The following is a 24,999-nucleotide window of genomic DNA, read 5'->3' on the forward strand; positions in this document are numbered from 1 at the left end:
CTTTTGATCCATCTAAAGAGTCTCAATAATATTGGTGTAATCTGTTTCTGGAATGGTAGGAAAAGAAGCAAGCTCCTGGCTTTAAAAAATGACTACAAGACATATCTGCTGATTTATTAAGTGAGGATGGCTAGGTAGGTATGATGTTTAATTACTTTTAGCCCGTGGATTGAGTGTCTACTATGTTCTGACTATGTTGCAAGATACTGAAGCTATGGAATAAAAAATGGTGTTTAAAAATTGCCTTGACTGGGTGCATTTTTTTTTTTTTTTGTGGGTGTTCATTTGTCAGGCACTGTGTATGTGTGTGTGTGTGTGTGTGTGTGTGTATGTGTGTGTGTGTATATGTGTATACATATGTATATATGATCTTTAGTTTTTCCAATAAGAATTTTGCATTGGTTGGGCTCAGTGGTGCATGCCTGTAATCCCAGCAGTTCCAGAGGCTGAGGCAGGAGGATCACAAATTTCAGGCCAGCCTCAGCAACTTAGTGAGACCTTCATTAACTCAGTAAGCCCCTGTTTCAAAATAAAAATAAGTGAATAAATAAATAAATAAAAAGAAGTGGGGATATAACTCAGTGGTAAAGCACTCCTGAGTTCAATTCCCAGTTCCCCATCGCCCCCACGAAAGAATATTGCATTGGCATTATCATCCCCATTTTACGGATAATTCCGACTAGAATGAACAATCAGTTTGCCCAATGTCTTAAAGCCTGTATACAGCAGGGGACACCATGGTGTGAATCTAATCGGGCAAAAAATATCCATCTTTGCTCAATGGCTCCTCCTAGTGGCAAGAACTCCCTTTGGCACCTCTGTCAGGCACACAATTACAGGGGTCTGGTCTCTTGTTGACTACTGAAGTCCCAGCACCCAGGGAAGTAATGGTACATAGTAGGTGCTCATGAAATATAATCACATATCACTAAACGACAGGGATATGGTCTAAGAAATGTACCATTGGGTGATATTTTTAGTGTGGGAACATCACAGGATGCACTTAAAGAACAATGTCTCTAGGCAATATAATTTTATGGGACCATTGGTGTCTATGTGGGGTTATGCGGTGCATGACTATTTATTGAGTGTATAATCCATGGAATAGGAGTTCTCCTTTTATGAATCAGCACTAGTATGAGTGCTAAGGACAAATTACTAAATTACATCTTCTAAAAGAAAACATACATCCATGGAAATAAGAGATTTGATAGATATACAGCCCACCCCAAACATCGTTACAAATAATACATAAATCACATCAGACTTGAATGAGTATCATGTTGGAGTTATCTCCCTTCATTTGAAATTCATGGAAACTTTCAAGTGAAATATATGTTCCCATAGTGTATATTTATATATGAGTACTATGTATGTTTATATCCATGCTGGTACACAATAGAAACACTGATGTACCAATACTTTTTTGCATAGGTGAGTACCTGGGTTTCAGAAATAAAATATGCTCACCATTTCATGTCATAATTTAATTGCTCAGTTTCAAATTTATATGAATATAAACATCACTTACATACTATAATTTTTCAATGAACAATTCTTTTACCTATCCTTTACTCCTTGTCTTAAAAGAATCGGGACACTAAATGTGTGTGAATAGTATAATGCAATAGGATTTTCCTTAACCTTAAGTATTGTTGACATAAAATCCAAATTTTATCATAAGATAAGGGGGAAAAAACCCCTGGCAGCATTTATGTAGTGGGTGTTTGAGCACCAGTGAGGAGTAAATGATTTGATTCTGTGGGCTCAGAGGATTTGTCAGCTGCCTCCTAAGTATAATTCTGGCTCTTCATATCCCTGCTGCTTCTAATTTAGCAGGACAGGCTCATAATTGAAGCAAATTAACTATTTACACTTGCCACTTCTACCAGGGAAGAGGACGCAGCAGCAGGGAAGAATGAGTAGGAAATTACATTCTTCCCACTTGTGTCAGATCTGCCCTTATATAAACACATTAACAGTAATTTCATGAGGCGTCAAACATAGGAATAAATACTGAGAGATAAAATAATGAGGTGCTGCTATTGAGCTGAACTGCTGTGGCTAATATCTTTGGATATGAATTATGCATCCTGAAAGAAGGCATATGTTACAGCACTCAGAAGGTCCCCTGCAAGTGATATCTGCTCATTAGGCTCTGCAACTCCAGGTAGATCCACTCTCTTTTTCCAGGATGGGACCAGCATTTATAGAAATACCTTCTCTGGGCACCGGTGGGTCCCGGTCTCCCCCAAAGCACCAGACTCTGAATAGGCTTTCCACTCCATTTTTAGTATAACAGCATGTTTATTTAGCTCTTTGGCTGCAGCTTTAAAGCCATTTAATGTAATGTAAACAAGAACATTTTGTTTGTAATTTGCTAAATGTCTCACAGCCCAACTGTGTCTCCAATTAGGAACTTAAGGTTCATTTAGTAATTTACATCTGGTTCTGATTTAAGATGACTTTCCATGGCTAGAAAGGAGTCAGGAACCCTTGATCCCTCTTTGGACCAAATTGTTCTGCTTCAAAGACAAATTGGCTTTTTAATTTTGTCGGGTTTGATTTGTTCTATATTGTCACTGTGTAACCCAGGTCCTATTGTACTTATGACCAGAATCTGAGAACTTAGAAACCATGGAAGTAAATAGGAAATTTAGCTGGAACCTCATAAAAAATATGCTGAGGGTTGCTGAAACTCAAGGAGCTCAAATACAAAGGGCGTGATATTGTTAACTTATTCTTTTTCTTTCTCTGTAGGTTCCAGTCAGTGAAAGATAAGTAGCAAAGACCAACATCACAGCAATACTTGTGTTTTATTCCCCTTTCTCCATCTGGTGCCTTTTAAACAACTTGGTATGCTTCTGAAATGGGCTCTTCATTGTCTTAGGAATCATTAGCATTTAAAACCCCCGGTTGGAATCCCAAACACAATTCTCTTTCCATTCCAGATTCAGCACCATCTTCCAAAGTATTAAAATGGAGAGATCTCTGATATGTAGAGTTTGTTCAGTGGCTTTGGTAGGAATGATTCATGAGGGAGGTTTTGTGTTCCTGGAGGATTTTTATCGCTTCTTTCAGCTTCCTTTTGATTTCTCTTCTTTTGAAAGATTCTTTGCAGAAACCAAAGTACATATAGTTTCTCACCCGCCATGGATTCTGAAAAATAAAGATCTGCAGCGGCTTATTCCTGTCTATCCTCCACAACAAGGAAGCGGGTGATGTAAACACACGGCGGCTCTATTAGTCACGTTCCTGCTGCTATCAAGAAAACACTCAATTGTAATCCCACTAATAACTGTTTTCCTTAAATATTGTAATTTTCTGAGCCCCCCAAAAGTCATCAATACTTTTGTCCACTTTGCCCAGTTTGTGTTTATAGTTGTAACTATTTGTAATTGAGGGCTATTATGACAACAGGATTTTCAAACAATTGCGGCACATGAAAACTTAGCCTTCTACCGGAACCAGCTGCCTACACAATGATGAAAACACCATGTGGGTTTGTTCTGTAACATGCATATTTGTCCAAAATTATGAGGTTTAATAGTAAGCCTCTAATCTGCTCTAAGAATATTCCTTTAAAAATACATAGCAGTATGCATGCTCCCCAATTTGAATATTAAATGAGAATAAAGCACAATTAATTTAAGTTTGAAACAGATATTATAGTATGTTGGCACAATGAGTCAACATAATGGGAGAGAACAGGTGGTAATAGAGCATAATAACACTTTGGGATGTTTCTCTGAAATTTTCTGGATGCCCAAACGTGCATTCGAGGCAGGCTTGTTTGCTTTGCTGGCAACTCTTGCAAACTGTTGGGGACGGCAGCAGCAGAGGTGGCCTGTCTGATGCAACATGCTCCCTTTTGTAAGTAGCATCAGATTTCATGCATTTGACCCTCCTTTGCTTGTCCCTGGGATGGGCCTGCATCCTGTGTGTGTCATAAACCAAACCTTTTAGCATAATCTGCAGTCTTACTCTTCTTTATTAAGCAAGATCATCTTTTATGAGGAAGGAATAGGCTATGTCAAATCCCTATTAAGTCAAAGGAGCATCAGGCTTGGGGATAAACCATCTTAGGGTGACCCAAATTGCTCCCAATACCTTGTTTTGATAACTCTGAAATAAGTGTTCAAATTTTAAAACATTTACTTTTTATATGGAACAAAACATGGAGTTATTTCTCTCAGTGTATCTTCCTAAACAATCTTGGCAGAACTTTTGTAAGTAATTAGATTTTGATTATGAGATTGCTTTCTAATACCTAATGAGTTATATAGGTCACTTATTATGCAATTTCATCCTTCCTCTATAAAATGAATTCTCCCTCAAATACCTCAACTATTTCCATGAAGAGAAATCCCAAAGGTAGACTTATTGTGAGTTACTTATTCAATTAGAACTAAAATATAAGAGGAAAAAGGGAAAATGTTTGTCATTATATAGCTGCCATTTAAAAGTCTTAAATATTACATTATATTTATAATCCTGTCTGCATTAGAAAGATTTGGCCTCAATTTTGAAAACCAGAATAGGAGAATGGGAATAATTTTCCTTTTTAATATCACAGTTGATAGTCAATCTCATATTCTTTGTGTCTATAAACATCTTACATGATCAGACAAAAAAGGATGTGGGGTATGATCTTAATATTCCCCTTTCTATCTTAGCTATTTTTATTCATTTTTGTGGTACTGGGGATTGAACCCAGGGCCTTGCTCTTGCTAAGAAAATGCTCTACCACTGAATTATAGTCCAGCCCTCCTTTTTGCTATGTTAAAAACAAAAAGTTATATTACAACAGAATCGGTGGGAAGAAATTCATTCACTGATTTATATAAACTGCATTAAGGAACTACCTGATTTTTGACATATAAACATTATTCTTTTCCACCAGAAACAATAGGTACTTCTTTTTAATATTGGTAATATAAAGGACCAATCCTAGACTAGGGAAGACCTTCACCAATCTCCCTGTTTTAAAACCACTGATCTCGAATGTAGGAAATAATTAGGAAAAATGGGATCAGAGGACTAGAAAAAGGTCGTAAGATGATTGTTAGTAGAGGGGATTGCCGTTCCTATAAAACTTCTGACAAAGTAAAAGCCAAGGCAGCACCAAGGAGCCTGGGAACAATAGTCCCCATTCAGTTACTGAATTTTGGGTAGGAAAGAGGGGCTGAGTAGGAAATCATGCATATATTCTCAAGAACAAGAGTTGCAGCAAGCAGTCCTTAGGGAGGGAAATTGCTTTCTGGAAGCTTCTTTAAGGAAATTCTATCTCAAAAAGGAAAACAGTTGAAAGGTACTAAAGCTGAGTGCATATACAGAGGGGTTACTGGAGCAGACAGAGAAGAGTGTCCTTTTATGTGGCTTCATGGGTAGGACAGAGAACCCAGACGGGTTGAGATTCCTGATGGACATGCAGTTAGTTTGTCACTCGGCAATGCTCTACTAAGTGGAGGGATGAAATCTCTGTAAAATTCCACTTTGTCCACAACCACTCGGAAACATACCTCAGATTTGGAAATGGAAAAGCAAATTGATCTGAGTTAGAATAGAAAACAGCTCTAAAATCCTGAAACAACTATGTTAGGTTTTAATTAGAATCACACAACACAATATCAACTACCCTATTAATAGGGAGATGGATATTTTAATTTCATACACAGAAAACCTCGGTGGTGTGTTCTCCATCTTTGAAGATGACTCTTAGAGCACAGCACTCCATAGGGCAGGGGCCTACACTCTCCTATGAAGGCATTCCTTCAGACTGGCAGTCTTGGAAAGGACAGAAGACAGCTCTGACACAGGAAAGAGGAGCCAAAGGGCCCGGTTCTATGTTTCCTTCGCAACTGGTTTGACCATTATGATTATTATTGATTCCAAAGGGTTTGTCAGGAAAACAACTGAAAGTTAAGTGACAAGTTTCAGTCATAATAATTTCACATAATCTTAGACAAAATTTCAATAGAGCTTGTTCTCTGACATATCTCCTATGCCTAAAATAATGTCTGGAAAATAAGTGCTCAGTAAATATCTCTTGAATAAAACAATTTCACAATCTGCAAAATCTGGATACCCATGAGTATTGAATACAGCAAATGAGATAAATAATAAAAGTGCTAAATAAAACCCTATGTATTATAGATGGTGATGTATAGTCACAGGTTATAGATTCTTCTAGATACATAAATAGATTTGAGATTTTCTGTTTTTTACCTACTTTTCAGGACATGATGAAGAGAGTTAAATGTTTCTATCAATAACCAAATTAGGAGGCTAGTAGATCATTAATGCAACTCAGTATTTTCAATACATAACATACATCTGCATAGTCATTCCAATGACTTATTTTATTTTTATTTTTATTTTTTTTTTATTGTAAACAAATGGGATACATGTTGTTTCTCTGTACATTGCGTAAAGGCATACCATTTGTGTCATCATAAATTTACATAGGGTAATGTTGTTTGATTCATTCTGTTATTTTTTCCTTTCCCCCCACCCCTCCCACCCCTCTTTACCCTCTATACAGTACTTCGTTCCTCCATACTTGCCCCCCTCCCTAACCCTAAATCTAACCCTAACACTAACCCCTCCCTCCCCCCATTATGTGTCATCCTCCACTTATTAGCGATATCATTCGTCCTTTGGCTTTTTGAGATTGGCTTATCTCACTTAGCATGATATTCTCCAATTTCATCCATTTGCCTGCAAATGCCATAATTTTATCATTCTTTATGGCTGAGTAATATTCCATTGTATGTATATACCACAGTTTCTTTATCCACTCATCAATTGAAGGGCATCTAGGTTGGTTCCACAGTCTGGCTATTGTGAATTGAGCAGCTATGAACATTGATGTGGCTGTATCTCTGTAGTATGCTGATTTTAAGTCCTTTGGGTATAGGCCAAGGAGTGAGATAGCTGGGTCTACAAAACCTTTAAAGAAGAGCTCATTCCAATACTTCTCAAAGTATTCTATAAAATAGAAGAGGAGGGAACCCTCCCAAACTCATTCTATGAAGCCAATATCACCCTGATACCTAAACCAGACAGAGACTCATCAAGGAAAGAAAATTTCAGACCAATATCCTTAATGAATATCGACGCAAAAATTCTCAACAAAATTTTAGCAAATCGCATACAAAAACATATTAAAAAGATAGTGCACCATGATCAAGTGGGTTTCATCCCAGGGATGCAAGGTTGGTTCAACATCAGGAAATCAATAAACGTAATTCACCATATTAATAGACTTAAAGTCAAGAATCACATGATTATTTCAATAGATGCAGAAAAAGCATTTGATAAAATACAGCACCCCTTCATGCTCAAAACACTAGAAAAAATAGGGATAGTGGGAACATTCCTTAACATTGTAAAGGTCATTTATGCTAAGCCCATGGCTAATATCATTCTAAATGGTGAAAAACTGAAAGCATTCCCCCTAAAAACTGGAACAAGGCAGGGATGCCCTCTTTCACCACTTCTATTCAACATCGTTCTTGAGACTCTGGCCAGAGCAATTAGACAAACCAAAGAAATTAAAGGGATACGAATTGGAAAAGAAGAACTCAAACTATCCCTGTTTGCTGATGACATGATTATATATTTAGAGGAACCTGGAAATTCCACCAGAAAACTCTTAGAACTCATAAGTGAATTCAGTAAAGTAGCAGGTTACAAGATCAATGCCCATAAATCCAACGCATTTTTATACATAAGTGATGAATCTTCAGAAAGAGAAATTAGGAAAACTACCCCATTCACAATAGCCTCGAAAAAAATAAAATACTTGGGAATCAATCTCACAAAAGAGGTGAAAGACCTCTACAATGAGAACTATACAACACTAAAGAAAGAAATTAAAGAACACCTTAGAAGATGGAAAGATCTTCCATGTTCTTGGATAGGAAGAATTAATATTGTCAAAATGGCCATACTACCTAAAGTGCTATACAAATTCAATGCAATTCCAATTAAAATCCCAATTGTGTACCTTACAGAAATAGAGCAAGCAATTATGAAATTCATCTGGAAGAATAAGAAACCCAGAATAGCTAAAGCAATCCTTAGCAGGAAGAGTGAAACAGGGGGTATTGCAATACCAGATCTTCAACTCTACTACAAAGCAATAGTAACAAAAACGGCATGGTATTGGTACCAAAATAGAAAGGTAGATCAATGGTACAGAATAGAGGACACGGACACAAACCCAAATAAATACAATTTTCTCATACTAGACAAAGGTGCCAAAAATATGCAATGGAGAAAAGATAGCCTCTTCAACAAATGGTGCTGGGAGAATTGGAAATCCATATGCAACAGAATGAAAGTAAACCCATATCTCTCACCATGCACGAAACTAAACTCAAAATGGATTAAGGACCTCGGAATCAGACCAGAGACCCTGCAGATTATAGAAGAAAAAGTAGGTCCAAATCTTCACCTTGTTGGTCTAGGATCAGACTTCCTTAACAGGACTCCCATAGCACAAGAAATAAAAGCTAGAATCAACCACTGGGATAGATTCAAACTAAAAAGCTTTCTCTCAGCAAAGGAAACTATCAGCAATGCGAAGAAAGAGCCTACAGAGTGGGAGAATATCTTTGCCAATCATACTTCAGATAGAGCACTAATCTCCAGAATCTATAAAGAACTCAAAAAACTCTACTCCAAGAATTCAAATAATCCAGTCGACAAATGGGCTAAGGAAATGAATAGACACTTCACAGAAGAAGATCTACAAGCAATCAACAAACATATGGAAAAATGTTCAACATCTCTAGTAATAAGAGAAATGCAAATCAAAACCACCCTAAGATTTCATCTCACCCCAATTAGAATGGCGATTATCAAGAATACGAGCAACAACAGGTGTTGGCGAGGATGTGGGGAGAAAGGTACACTCATACATTGCTGGTGGGGCTGCAAATTAGTGCAGCCACTCTGGAAAGCAGTGTGGAGATTCCTTAGAAAACTTGGAATGGACCCTCCATTTTCCAATGACTTATTTTAATGATCATGTTTATTTAGTGTTTTCTTTTTGAGAGTAAGTTTCCACATAATAATGGCCTTCTAGCTCCTAGGTTTTGACACAGGGGATCAATACAACTTCTTTGTGAGGGTACATCTATTCAGTGAACTCTTACTCTGTCTCTATGATCCCCCATTCTCCTTAAGATCTGAGCTACTTGTGCTATTGCCACTGTGTATCACGCAGCCCTCCCTAAGCCTGGTCCTCAGTCACACTATGGTAATCCACAAGAGCAGAAGGAAAAGGCTGGCATCTGGTCCCGGTCAACACAACCTAGAAATGTGGTATAAATACATATGGGGGGCGTTGAATAATACCCTAGTGGTCTTTAGGAAAACCCTTCAATTTGAGGTTCATTTTGCAAAGAGCAAAGAGGGTTTTGATGGCAAAAGGGTAAACAATAAGTGCTGAAGAGAGGTGTGGACAGTTTTCAAAATACTTTAAGGACGTTTTTAGTCTTTATGATCACATTGGCGACATCGAAGAATTATGTAATCCTGGCTGGGATATGCAGAAGTTCTTCCAAAAGTAACTACGCTACATAAACTTTGAGACAAGGCAACTAACATGCTGTTTATGGAGGAATGATAGAGGGTATAAAATTTATGTGAACGTCTCTTAAAGTCTGGTTCTGACAGAGCACATTCTCAGCCACAGAAGAATTTACCCAAAACCCTCAGGAACCATCTCTTGCAGAGTGAATACAATGTCAAATTATGTTGATTCCCACTCCATTTTGAGTCCCTTCTTACCTGTTTTTGCTCTTCTCCTAAACCATCCCACATTGAAGCCACGATTTTAGAAACTTCTCCAAAGGTAGCATTCGGATTTTGACCCTTGATGGCAGCCTGAGTATCACGAAAGAATAACGCATAGGCAGACACAGGCTTCTGGGGCTCATTAGGGTCCTTCTTCTTCTTCTTTTTGGGAGTTTTTGGTTTTTTCCCTATGTCAGAGGCAGGCCGCTTCTCTCCCCCATTGATCTGAAACAAAAATTGATACAGAATTGTAGAGGAACAGAAAATTTGTGGCCAATGTTGTTGCTGTCTGAGATTGTATTTCATATTTCAGGTTGGGGATAGCTAAATAGTAGAGTAGGAGAGAGAACTGGGGTTCAATCACCAGCACTGGGGAAACACACACACGCACACACGCATACAAACATGCACACAGAGCAATAATCCCTTCATATTTCATGTAGTCTTCATGTTCATCCTTCTCCCGGCTCAATTTACATAGTTCTAAAAAATTTTTGTGATGAATGTGGTGGCACATGCTTGTAATCCCAGTTATTCCAGAAGCAGGAGGGTAGTAAATTCAAGGCCAGACTTGCCGACTTTGCAAGACCCTGTCTCAAAATAAAATAAATGACTGGGGATATAACTCCCCATAGAGGTTTTTGTCTAGCATGTACTAGGACCTGAGTTCAATCCCCAGTAATGCAAAATAATAATAATAATAATAATAATAATACTTTATTCTTTTTACCATATTGCTCCACAATTAAGTATTTCATCTAACTCTCCTAAATTTTTCTTCTTCTCTTTCACGGTAACTGTGACAGTAGCAAATTTCTTTTGTAGTGATCTTATTGAATGAGCAATCTAACCTGTTGCTTCTGAAGAGTTTACTCTTGTCTTCCTAATTATGATTTTAAAACCATGGGGGCAATATGTCAACTAAATGAAGTCACTTTACACTTAGGTCTATGGAATGCCACTGGGAAAACATAACAATGCTCACAGTGTAGAGAATGGCATGATTCTATCCCTGCATTAGTGCAATTATAGAGAAGTTCTATAATCTGCATTGTCTTATGCAATAGACACAAGCCATAGGAAGCCAATGAACATTTAAAATGCAACTTCAGTAAATATGGAACTAAATTTAGCCTTATTCACATTCAAATAGTTAATGGCTACCATGTTGGAGAATGTACCTCTAAAAACTAGAATCTAGAGATTTATAGAACAACTTTTTACTCCATTTAAAAATAGATTCCATTTTCTCCCATTATTTCAAATATGAATATGCGGATAATTTTAATTGCTATTCTGATACAGTTGGGAGGAAAAACCTCTCTCAATGTGTTTAAGACACTTATGTCTGAATATCATCTTTTTTACTTGACTAGATGTGATCTTACTTCAACCAACTCTATGAAATAAGGAATTCAGTCTAGGATTTTTTTCCATTGATAAAATTATATGAGTCAACAGAATACATAGAGGTCCTGTAAATGCAGAATCCTTTTCCACATGCCACTTCTACCAACCTAAGTCCCATGTGCACTATTTCCTGACTGAACAGCCACTATCATGGCAGATTCTCCATCTTCCATTGTTGTGGTGGTTTTCACTTTTCTCCTCTCTGCAGATATAATGTAATATATATTTGTTCTACATGACTTGCTGGGTGGGGCATTTGTGTAATATAATCGCCAGCATTGTAGAGGAATGATCTGAGAAACCTGTGGATACATCAGCAGATCTAGTTTCATGCCCTCCTTTTATTTATTACTTTTAGCTGTGTTATTTTCATTAAATTAATTGTTCTGGGCCCTTGTTTCTTCTACTATACACAACAGCTGCAGTGCAATTTTATGATCATTGAGATGGCATATAGTTATATAGTTTTAAAATGTTAAAGACATTCAAATATTAATTATGATGCCTTAGAAAATTTAAAAATAGTTCATTGAATGGAAAGAGATGACTCTAATGTTGGATGCCTTATGATCAATTTGAAAAATATACCCAAGTACAAATAGAGAGAGGAAGAAAGCTATGTGAGTTTTTAGTCTTTATTGAGAAATATATTTAAAAGATTATTACTCTGAAATTATCTACTGAGGAAGATCAAGGAATTCCTTGCTGACATGATGCTCTGAACTGAGTTGACACACTAATGTGGATTGACTTTAAATGATAGATTCCCCAGGATGGATCTGAGAGGTGGTCCTGTGAAATCGTTGGTCCTGTAAGCCTGTCAGAGGATAGAATGATGGGACTGAGTTTATACAGGACAGACTGGTGGACTGACTCTAAATTAAACACATAAACCTATGTGACACAGAACGGAGGTTCTCAACTATATATGCACATTGGAATCATCTGGAAGGCTTTAGATAAATTCCAATGCCCAGGTCTTAACTCTATCCTGGTAATCAGATACCTAAGGTTGGAAACTGGTCTCTGTCAAACACTCTCAACTGTTATTCTTTACTCTTCCAATTGACATTTAACTACCTTGAGAAACAAAACAAATAAATAAACAAGAAAACATTCCCTGTGCCCCAAGGCTACATATTGTCATATCTTTCTCCTCTTCTCAAGCAAACAAGAAAACCAAGTGGTTGTCTGTGCTGACTGTATACAGTCTCTACTGCTCAATTGAGTGTGCTTACTTCTCACTTGGCTCTCCAGAGGGTCACCCACAATACTGCTCAATCCAATGGACTTTTTAGCATTGTCCTTACTGGATTTCTCACTGGGAAGGCCCTCTCTTCCAAGAGTACCATAATGCCACCCTTTGTAGGTTTCATTTCTATCTTGCTGTCCTTGCTGGTTTAAGAATCATGTTTTTTGGCTTATTTTCCTCCACATGGCCACTATATGGTAGCATTGCTGCTGATAAAACCCCTTCTTCTCTGTGTTTGGACTGAAGTAATCTCATAAGTACAATGGGTTTACACTGCCATTTTTGACTGGATAATTGTTAAGTTCATATTTTCCCTGAGTTTTGCATGCATAGAGACAGTTATTGTTGGACATGTCTACTTGCAAATCTCAAAGATATCTCAAACTCAAGTTGGGCTCTTATTCACTCAGTTCTATATAGTTCCATTCATAGTATGTATATAAACTTATATATATAATCTGCATGGCTGTGGGATGGTCTTCTGTCCCTGCCTCTAAGCACTGTGCTCACTGGCACTTAACATGGTTCCTGAAACACAGAACCTGCTTAACATTTGTTATAATAGTAGCAAAAGTAAAAACACAAAATCATAGCATAATTGGAAGAATGAATGAATGAAAGCACAAATGGTTTCTGTTACAGGAAATTAAGCCTCTCAAATTTATTTGAGCCCTTGAGGGCAATAAGTAATATGCAGTGAAAGAGAAAACATGCCTAGGTTTAAAAAGAGTTTACATGCTAATAGTAATTTCCTTGATTATAGGATGGGTCTTTGTAAATTTTCTCTTTACGTTTTTTATAATTTCCAAATTTTTAAAACATAGCATATATTCATAATCACTTACTGAAAAGAAAAATAAAAGAAGTCAGCAAGTCTACACTGAAGAATAATCAAAATGGAGTAGTAGAAAGGTACAAACTCTCAGTCATAAGATGATTAACTTTGAGGCTCTAACAGCATGGTGACTATAGTTCACAATACTGTATTGTATACTTGACAAATAAACCAGTGTTATTAAAAAAGAAATTGAAGAACCAGAAGAAAACAACAAAATAGGTGACTAAATGAGAGGGTGGGATGAGGTAATTAACTTAATTGTAGTGATGGTTTCACAATGTACATGTGTATTGAATCATCATGTTGTTTTCTTTAATTAGACACAATTTTATTTGTCAATAATACCTCAACAAACCTGGGCAAAAAGGAGTGATCATGAAATTAGAGGGCATGTTTCACCAAAGATCAGGGATATTTAGAAAAAGGGAACAAAAGTGCAGAGAAAAAGCGAATCCTATCCACGTGGAAAATTACCTAGACTTATTTTAAACTTTAGTTAAAAAATTAATGATCAGGCACATTGAAATCTCCTTGGCTGCAGTTTACATCAATCTTTTTACAAGATAATCAAATGTCAACCATAGAGGTAAATCTATCATGCAATGTAGATGTTATTATTAAAGGATTTCCCCAAATTATTTTTCCCTCTTCCCTTGTCCAAAAATGTGTTTGAACCACAGGTATTCATGCCTATTTTCTTATTAAATTGGTGTTAGAACAGCTATCCTCTTGTTTGATGCTGTACTCTATTTTCTAGGCATGGCCTGATGAAGCAGGAGAACCTGTTACTGCCAGTAAAAAACTCAAATATTAAGTGTCTCAAAAACACAAATTATCATTTTGGGCCCTTTAGAAAACCTTAAACAAGTTCATGCAACGAACCTATTTGTTCAGTTGTCTGGAAGATTTCCCTGGAATTTCCTGACTTTTCCTGTAGGGTTAGTAGGGTACAGTTTTTCTCAGACTCAGAACATTGTGTAAGAGAAGTCATGACTTCTGTCTCTACATCTCCAAGGCTCAGAAAACATCATCTATGTGCTATGGGATGTAACTCTGAAGTTTCAGTTGTGTATCTGATTGAGTACCTGAGAGGACTAAGCTGCAGAGCAGGGTTTCACCTCCATCAAGGCTGGACTACCAAACAGTTTCATAACAGCCCATCATCTTTGTCTTTGCAATGGGTGAAGGCATATGGATCAGCTTTCAGTCAATAATATACTATGCTTTCCTTTTAAATATATATGCATACTAACCTTGGTATAAATTATCAACTATGCAGCAGAATTGACATCTGAGAAGATCAATCTAAAGGATAGACCTAAAAATTCTTTACTCCAGATTCACTGTTTTTTCTTCAATAATTAAAGTAGATCATCAAAGCCATAATTTTAGATCATAATACTCTGACTACTCAGAATTGTTGTCCTCATAGAACACATCTATGGTTTATGTAAGATAATGCCCAATTTCCACATAAGACTTAGATAAGCTAGGAAAAGTTATGTATGAAAGATCTCTCTTTTCATAAAAATAAAATGTGCTTTGGAGAGTTGCTCAGTGTTCTTCTACCAAGGCTTACTGGGCATGCACAATAGCTTTGCTCTTTAGGATGTAATAAATGGACTGGAAATTCACTCCTGTGTTTTGATGTCTTCAATATCCAAATACAAGGATGATGCTTGCTAACTCTTTTTTACCTTTTTCACTTTTCTTGCATGGGAAAGGGGCAGAAATGATCTGCCACTTTATATTCTATGTACTGAACTGGGAATTTGTAAAACCTACTTTCTGGAGGTATTTTTGTTAATTATGTGAAAAGCACATGCTCATTGCTCATATGCAAAGCCTTCTTAAAAAAGAAATGTTGCTATAATTTGAATACACTTACATGCCAGTAATGGATTGCATTTTGAAAAATACCTGGCTCTTATGACCACAGATTATTTGGGATGAACACAATGATGATGAATATGATTATAGTAGAAACATTCGCTAAATGGATTTATAATATATCCCTGGACCTGAAGTTTGGGTACTATCTGGATCCAGACTTCTTGCATTGATGGATAAAAGCTTGCAATTTTGTGTTTTAAGTTTCTAAGAAGTTCTGATTTCTATAGTCCAGAATAGCACTGTCTCAGAGAACTTTCTGAAATTACAGAAATGTTCTCTACACTGTCCAAAAGGGTGGCCACTAGCCACATGTGGGTATAGACCACTTATAATGTGGCTAGTGCAACTGAGGAATAAAAAATTTCTGAATTTAATCGTAATTAATTAAATTTATAATTTTAATTAGAATTTATTTGTAATTAATTAAATTAAGTAGTCATAGACAACTAGTCAATTTTAATATCTTGATCTTTAGAAGACAAGGAGAAACCTTATAATACAAAAATAAAAGCTACTCACCATAACAAGCACATTCAAAGTCTTAATCATTGTTGCATCATTCATGGAATTAGTATAATGTCATATTAAAGTGGATCATCATATTTTTGCTCTTGTAATTTTTAGCACTGGGCAAAAGCTTAGAATTACAAGGTGAATAAAATTTTAAATGCATACAAAAATTGTTTGAAAGTCATAGCAACTGAAACATGGCTGAGCTGAAGCTCTAAATGTAGCTGATTACCCACGGATGTATTTCCCATTCAGTCAAAGCACTAATGAATAAACAAATGCATACACAAATACAAAAATAATACTTAAAAATGAAATCATGCACAAGCTTTTCTCAGATGCATATGCTTCATGTAAATTACTCAAAGACCTAGATGTGTCTCAAATTCCTAGTGGTGTCCTTAGGCTTCTGACAATTCACTTTTCTGTCATGTCTTATTGCTGAATTATAGGGATGCATTTAACTTATTATCACAAGGAAATAATAATCATTGATTTTTAAAAAGTTTGTGCTAACAGTATTGCTTAGATAATACTTCTTAAGAATTCAGAGTACATGATCTTAATATTATCAAGAAAAGGGGACTGTGTAGCTCAGTGGTGCAGCATGCATGAAGCCCTGGGTTCGATCCCCAGCACCGCAAAAATATTATCAAGGAAAGAGAATCACTGATACTGCAGTGTCCCTGGAGAAGTTAGAAACGTCTGTAAGCATATTTAAAATAAACTGCCATGGTCCCAAAGCCTTTAATGGAGCTGGGAGAGCTGTTTAATGCACACTATCTTGCAGTAATCGCTGTAGTTTAAAATAGATTTTAATCAAGCACCATCTGCATAATAGGCTGAACAAACAACATAGAACTCCACTTATAACTCTTATCATATAAAGTAAATATTATAAAATCTTCACCATAGAAACAGGGCATATCACACCACTTTTTTGTGATGGTACTGTTTCTCTAAGTGAAAATTTTGCTGCTTAATTCATTCTCTCTTTTCTTTCTAAACTATGCTATCTAAAATCCCCTCATGAGAATAAATTCAAATAAGCATGGAAAGTAAGTCATCTAGTTACTGTGAAATCAGCAAGGCTGTAGTACTTCTTTCATTTTACAATTGGTTTTATTATTACCATTAATAATAACAGAACATTCAATGACTCAAAACATCAAACACACTTGAAGGGCTTTACTTTTGAAATGACTCACAACTGTGGGGCACTGTATTAGTATCAGCGTTTGTAACGCAAATTCGTTTTTAAGGATCCTTGATTCTGCCAAACACAGCTTAGTATTATTTTTGGCTGAATTTAGCAAAGGCATTCGGTGGCCTCATGTGAAATAGAAAGTTTGGGCCACTGTCCAGAAAAATCATTTTAAAGTGAGACAAGAAGGTTGGTTGTAATTATATACACCTACTAGCTATATTTGTCAATTTTATTGGATCCACTTGATCTTTTTAAAATTTGTCTGAGTAGGGTGATATGTTTACTTTTTCCTGTTTTGGATTGAGAGTTCCTCCTGCTTTATAAAGAATTCAAGCTGTTGAAGTAGGGTCCTGCTGAATTAAATGCCAGGTGGCTGTGCTAAGTCTCACTTTATTTTTATTCCATGAATTAATCAAATATGCTCAGTCATCTAAGACATGTCTAAGAATAAATGCTCCCTGAAAATACTATATCCTAGAATAATTCAATTATTTAAGTAGATCTTAGAAAAAATAATTTGGAATCAAATTTGTTTGAATTTTATCATTTTTTCCTCAAAGAATTTGTTAGGCTGAGCCCTAACAAATGGGATACGTTTTCTTTTATAAAATAAATGACAAGCAGGAGTGGTGACAAATATCTGTAACCCCAGAGGCTAGGGAGGCTGTGGAAGAAGGATTTCATGTATGAGGCTAGCCTCAGCAATTTAGTGAGATGCTGTATCAAAATAAAATAAAAAATGGAGATGTGCTGGAGATGCATCTCAGTGGCAGAGCACCCCAGGTTCAATTCCCAGTACAAACAAATAAACAAAAAAAAAAAAAAAAAAAAAAGAAACTTCTGTTTGCTGGTACCTAAGGGATTCTTTAAAGACCATTGTATATATTACATCATTTGAGGTATTGAACAATTGTATAGTAAAAACAGTTCAATGGAGAAAATACTATGCTTTCAAGTACCAATTTTAAGTATTTTGTGCCACTGCTAGATAAAGTGACAGGACATTTGGTTTTAAAATGGTTTCATTTTCTTGATGTTTATAGAAAACTATCATTTTTATTTTACTACAGGAGTCTTCTTGACGTAGAACAGTAGTAAATACTGCTATTTACCAATAAAGGCTTATTTAATTTCTGCTGCAGTGACTAGTCTTATTTGCTTTGAGAGTAAAATCTTTGTGTTTCTGTCTAGCATGTCAGGGCACATACACCAAGGAATTAAGGAATGAGTAAGTCCCTTGAAGGCAAAAAAATTAGTGAATAAAGGAACCCAGAGAAGTAAGCAGAGTACTGAAGTCAGACCTCCTTTCTGAAGATTTCGCTGAATCAGTTGATATTAGGTTAAAGGGTGTAGTAGATAGAAGACAAGTTCATGGTTCACCAAGTCAGGATGTTTATAGGAGGTCTATTAAAGTCAGGATGTAAAAGAGACTCTTAGTGCAAGTGTAGAGCAATATAATTTTCCTTACATTGGACATCTCAGAACCTACAAGGATGATTGCTCTGGAATCCTGATACTAAATGGGACCGGGGAGGAATCTCTTATTATAATTAAAAAACAAAAGTCGGCATTTGCATCACCCTGTAGCTCATCTGAAAATCTAAGTGTGGTTCTAGATTATAATGGCCCAAGATATCAGGGAAAAACAACTACAAATCATCTTTGGAAGAATCTCTTTTCAAGCCAGATCTAAAAGAATTCCTTTAAAGTTTAAGTAAGTATTAGCTTTCATTCCAAAAGCGAAATAATAATAATCATGATAATAATAATATTGATGATGTTAAGTAAAAAATAAAAACCAAAATGAAACAAAACAAGCTATTAAAACAGAATCAGTCCGCAAAAGACTTCATGTATTAGAATTACCAGAGGGCATACAACATATATATTTAACATATTTGTATGAATAAAAGAAATTAAACATGTGAATAAAGAATAAGCAAATAAGAAAACATTCAGATTTGAGAATAAAACTAGAAATATATTTGAAATTTAAAGCTCAATAGATCATTTTGAATTTCATTTTGATTAGATATAGCTGAAAAGAGACTTATGAAATTATGAACTGACAAATAAATATAAATGAATTAGAATATAACATAGCAGACAAGAAAGTAGCAAATGTGAAATAAACTAACTGTGAAGGATAAGATGAGAAAGTCTAACATTGATCCTTTTCAGAATTATAGAATGAGAAGGGAATAAGAATGGGGTAGAAGCAAAGTCTGAAAAAAATTATTAAAAATTTCTAGATATGATGGAGATAATTAAATTCAAGATAAATGTGAAGAAACCCACCTATATCACAATGAAGCTACATGGCACCAAAGGCAAGAGAGTAAAGACAAATTACTTTCGAAGAAAAATAGAGGACAGTAGAACACAGAAACCAGGACTATATGGAATAATAGAATAATATGACATCTTTAAAATGCTGATAGAGAATAATAACTGTGCATCTAGAAATTCTATACCCAGCAAAAGTACTTTTTAAGGTAAACATATTCCCAACAGACCCTCACAAAAGAATACTTTAAAGCTATAAAGAAAGTGATGTCAGATGAAAAAATATGTATATAAATAAATCTGGAGGATAAAATAGAGTATATAAAATAAAAAGCATTTTAAAAGTTTATTAAGTCAGAGAATCCAATCAAATTACCTTGAACATGAACAATATAAATGGGAAGGAAGTTGTTTGGAGTAAATCTAAGCAAGTGGGTAAAGATATTGTTCACTTTTAGAATTTTCCATGGTTTTATGTTTGGGAAAGCTACTGAAAGAGAAACAGAAGTAGTTTCCAATTTTATAATAAAAAATAATGGACTAAAGAAAATAAGAACAGTCTTAAGAAAAGAAAATTGAACATTTTTGTAAAATATCAAAAGTATCACACTTGGAGAGATAAACCCAGATATTTTAGTATTTATATTAATATAAATGATGTAAATGCTCCATTTGAAAGCAAAAGATCATCTCATTATAGGTTACTTACACAAGATACATATAAGACATAAGGACACTTTCAACAGAAAAACTGAAAGTAAAAGGATGAAAAAAAATATACACTTTGATTCTTAGCCCATAAATTCTTTAAAGGAAAAACTGCCAAAAATATACTTGTAATGCCAGATACTTTTAAGTGTCTTAAAGTGTCTGTTAAATTAGAAGTACTGGATTACAGGCTTAGAACCACAAGCTGCCTAAGTTTATATTGCTTTGATGCTTTCCTGTATGTCTCATTTATGACTTAAAGCTGTCAACACAGCTTCAGAGCAATCAAAATCATGGGTAGTGTTTATAAGGTGATAATTAATTCTACTGGTGTATTTACAATATTTCTCTCTGTCAAAACAGACTTATTTCATTTAATTGTTCAATTAGATAAACTGGAATCAATATGTAATTGCTTCAAGAGAGCACAAAGTGTTAGGAGGGAAGCTTTCAAAGCTGCTTTTTTCTGGTGTGGAACTCAATATTCCTTTTTGGTTCGCTTGTTAGAAATGATTTAAATGATCTTTTTGACTTAATGCTGTTTTACATCTAACTGGAGCTGTTGCAATACAACATTCCACATAAATCCTACTCATATACAAAGGAAAATTCACTTTAATCCTTAACTGTGATAAAAAAATGCTCAAGCATTTTCATCAGAGAATTTTTCTAGCAATTTAATAAATATAAGTTGAATAAATGGGTAGAAGGATTTTGAATTAAAGGGAAAGTGAAGAACATTGCATATAGCTGGAAAGGGGTGGTGAATTTTCTTGAGATGGAAAATAAACTTAAACTAAACAGAACCTTAGGAGTTGTATCTGATAAAGATACAATCCAGATGCACAAATTGATCCTTACTATGAGCAGAACATTATTTTTTCCTTACAATATACTATATGCAAACTTTGTTTAAGAAATTGACTTTAGTCATTCATGTGTAACCCAATATTTACAACACTGGCCACAAATTCCTGGTATTTACTCTTAGGTTCAAGAACTCACTGGCTGTTAGGTGCCATTAGAATAATCCATATTTTCTGAAGAAAATTATTTTGCCCTCTAAATGGTCAGCTAAAGTCTGGGTTTTCACTAATCCAATACATTATTATTAATATCAATTGGCCTTCTCCTGTCTTTTCAATTTAGTCATGAGTGACTATCCCACTACAACAGGGAGAGTCCCAGAGTGTGGAGGCAATTGGCACTGGCAAAGTGTGGTTTTGCGGCTGTTCTGGTATTTGTCCTAGGATTTGTTTTAATCAGACATGGTAGGATGGCAAATCAGAAAGGATAGTCATGAAGAAAGAAGTTTAGACTCATAGATCACTCTGAATGAAGAGACATGGCAGGCCACACAAGGCCATGCGGGGAAACACTCAGGTCAATCAGGAGGTAGAAAGGGGACAAGGGCAGAGCATGACCTAGAAAATTCGTGGGTGATTTTGTGGGAAGGAATAGTGAAGCAGAACAGGCATGCTGAGCAAGTTAAGGATTAGTACGTTGAATAGTTTTGTCAGGCTCTGAGCTATAGGGCTGGTCCCTAGCTGTCAGATGCCTGGCCAGGGGTAACACTGACTTGTGAGAGTCTGATAAAGGAGATAGTTAGAAAGTGGGCTCTGGGTAGGTTGCTATGTATGTCAAAAGGGGGTTTGCAGGGGAGTCATCTGCTACCTCTAGGAATTAGCTAGCCACACAAGGGGTAATCGTCCCAGGATTAAGTTCCAAATGCCATAGTATCAAGAAAACAGAACATAAGAAAATATAGTCATCACTTCAGTTTTGTCAACAGGCTAAGGAAATCTATGAATCGTGATTCATCTGGACCTTTTAAAAATTAGTGTAGCCATTAGAAATCAACCATATATCTCAGAATCCCACAAGGTTGCCTTTGGCATTGGGTTGACAGTTTCATTTGCCAAAAATAAAATATTCACAAAGGTGAAAAGATAATAGAGTTGCTGACACAAATGACTATTAGTAAGATTTTTAAAGAAAAAAAGAAGAGGAGGAATATACAATGCTTATTTAATAGTGAGCGTTTTTTCATAGCATCTAGGCACAAAAGTCCTTCTCATGGGGGTGCATTTGGGATACATGTCTGATGATTAAGGTAATAAAAGGATTATTTTGGTGTTTTCAGGTGAAAATGCATTTGGTTTTGTGCAGTCATTTAAAAAAGTTGCCTATAATACGTTAGAGAACTGATTACCTTCTGCACCTAAGGTCTTAACCCATCTTCCCATCCAGATAACTGATAATGGACATACAGAGATAACCATATTGGTATGGGGATTACAAAACGTATAACACAAAATGTTCAGGCTTCTGTTTCTGGATGGAGCCAACTCTTAACACCTGGCTCTTTCTATCCTTGTCCTCAATGTGGAATGGTTGAGTCAGGTGATCTTAAGGGTTTCAACTAACCACAGAATTATAATGCACACACACACATGCAAACTTGTACACACAAACACATTCACACTTACATCGTCTTCTTTTTACCCCTGAAGGGCTATTGCCTTAAGATAAAATAGTCATATTGAAATAGATCTTACTGAATGAGTGTGAATTAGGCTTATATTTGGAAGTTGGGTCCTATAAAACTTATTCTGCCTTAATATGCAGACTGTACATTTTGTGGGTGTGAGTGACTTTTATGCTTAATGCATCTGTATTGAAAGGATAATTAGGAACTTATAAGTGTAATTGGCCAGGCGTGTGGTTTAATCCATTTGGTTTGAAACCTCATGCTTCATTAACCAAGTGTATGTCTTCACCGAAATTTCTCATTTGAAGGATAGAGATTTGTGCTACCCAGAGGTCAAAGAAGGTGACAAAATGGGTAGTAAAAATGATCTGTTTGTACCTTAGAGGTCTCATCGCCTTCATCTTCATGCACTGAACTGGATGGTGAAGGAGTTGCAGACTTGCTCCCTGGTGGAGAGGGTGAGTTGTGGGGAACATTGCTTCCTCCCATGTTCAAGCCAAGCTGAGCGCTCAACTGGGACTGGTTGATGGTAGTCAGCTGGCCATGCTGCATCATTCCAGCCTGCTGCCTAATGTCTGCAGGCTGACCCCTTGGTCTCATGGCTGCCATCTGAGGATGGGAGCTATACTGAGTTCCTTCTGGGTTCCGTATGTCTTGCATCTAAAATAAATAAATAAATTAATTAATTAAAATTTCAGAATTATGTTTCTGCCCCCTTTTCCCCCCAAATAAATAAATTCTGTAGATTACAGGATGTCCCTGTTGAGCTATACTCACATTAATTTTCTTTGGGGCACAGTAATCTTGACAATTTATGTGACCTTAAAGAACAAGGGGTTGGGAGTGTAGCTCAGTGGGAAAGTGCTTGCCTAGTATGCATAAGGCCCAGCACCACAAAAAAGAAAAAGCCAGACTAGAATTTGATAATTCAGCCAACATTACTTTTATTATTACTTTTCAATCTTTTGGTATTAATGCCATGTAGACACATATCATTAATATGTACATTTTATTATGAAGTAAGTTTCAAAATGTTGGTGCTTATTAGAACGTCTGTCCAAATTATACAATTGTTAGTGATTATGGCATCACAACAATTCATTCAATGCTATTTTAAAAATTCTGATCACTTGAGAAAGGTTTTGAGAGTTAATAAGCATACCATTGTTCTCAGTTTAATTCTTTATAGGATAACACTGACCAAAATGTTTCCTAACTACCAGACTCACAATGCTTACTGACTGGTATTAACCAATTGATTAATTGACTATTGAAATGATTTGACTGAACAGTCAGATTTGAAAGTAAAGCTCTGAAATTGCAAGGTCACTGTATTAATCCATTATGCTATCTGGGTCACTGCTTTTTAGCCTTAATGAGACTCACTCTTGTAATTCAAGCAATGAATTTTGTCTCGGCAAGGATTAGAATTAAAAGCATTGGGGGATGAAGCGCTTAGCGTTATCTAGAGGTCAAATGCGTTGTGTAAGAGGAGTATGGTGGATTTCACTTAATGTTTCTCTAGTACTTTAAAACTTAAAATAATAGGGACTATTTCATGGTACTTATAGACACAGCTCAGTTTTTTTTTTTTTTTTTTCTTTTTTCACTCTGAGGGGACTTATGGAACCCAGGTAGGTAGAAAGTGCTCAAGAGAAAGAAAAAAGAAAACTATGGAGAAAAAAGGGGGAGTGAATAAATCTATGGTTAAAATTACATGTTGGAACTGAAAAATTAAATTAGCAATTTATCTTACTGTTTCATTAAAAAAGAATCAGTGTCAGAGGCTTAGACATTCTATGTGCAAATATTATTGTGACATGAAAATACTCAAATAAGTAAACTGGTCACACATTTTTTTTTATTTCTCATGGTTATAAAATCATTTTTTATAATACTGACAATGAGGCAGGTTGAATGAAATTCATACGGAGTCTCCATAGGAGATGTGTTAGTTTGCTAGAGCTGTCAAAACAAAAATACCAGACTGGGTGGTACAGACAATAGACATTTATTATCTCAAGTTCTGGAGGCTAAGGTAGCCCGGTTAGTTTCTAGTGGGGCCTCTCTGCTGGTCTTTACACAGTTTCCCTGTGTGTGTGTACATGTTTGTGTTCAAATTTTCTTTTTGTATAAAGGCATTAGTCATATTGGATTGAGAAAAATAGGTTAAAAAAATCATTTTTTGACCAATGCTGTCAAGTCATTTCACCAATTTAGTAAGATCCATCTGAAAGTGGAATTGTGACTGTTCTGGGCTGGTGTCTGCCCTGTATTCATTCTCAGTGACAGGTTTCCCACCTCCACCAGGAGATATTTTGTTAGTCAGTTTCAGCCACCCTTGGGCCTTTTCCAATTTTTGCTCCTGCTACATCTTCAGTCTCAGTGCCAGGTGTTGTAGACTTCTGGCTTTCCTTGGTGAAGTTTAGTCTAGCTCCATGGATTTGTAACTGCTGTCTTCCTAGTCCAAACCAACATTTTTTCAATAATCCAAACTATATTCCCGTGATCCTTCAAAAGTAGCCATAATTTTCCTTTTTATGAAATTCCCCATTAAGCAGTTGTTACAATTCAAAGATACATGTTAGAAGTACAAG

At 35.9% G+C, this 24,999-nt stretch overlaps 1 protein-coding gene across 1 annotated transcript in view; it reads right to left on the reverse strand.

Annotated features, from left to right (window-relative positions):
• The window catches only part of TOX (thymocyte selection associated high mobility group box), a 292,226-nt gene that overhangs the window by 24,170 nt on the left and 243,057 nt on the right, over positions 1-24,999 (reverse strand). Inside the window, exons 4-5 of the mRNA XM_079124819.1 lie at positions 22,781-23,062; positions 9,802-10,032 (exon numbers count right to left, since the gene is read on the reverse strand). Coding sequence (XP_078980945.1) covers positions 9,802-10,032; positions 22,781-23,062 — 513 coding nt within the window. The remainder of the gene's footprint in view (positions 1-9,801; positions 10,033-22,780; positions 23,063-24,999) is intronic.

Source organism: Sciurus vulgaris (assembly GCF_902686455.1).
Source record: "Sciurus vulgaris genome assembly, chromosome: 1".
Lineage (NCBI taxonomy): Eukaryota > Metazoa > Chordata > Mammalia > Rodentia > Sciuridae > Sciurus > Sciurus vulgaris.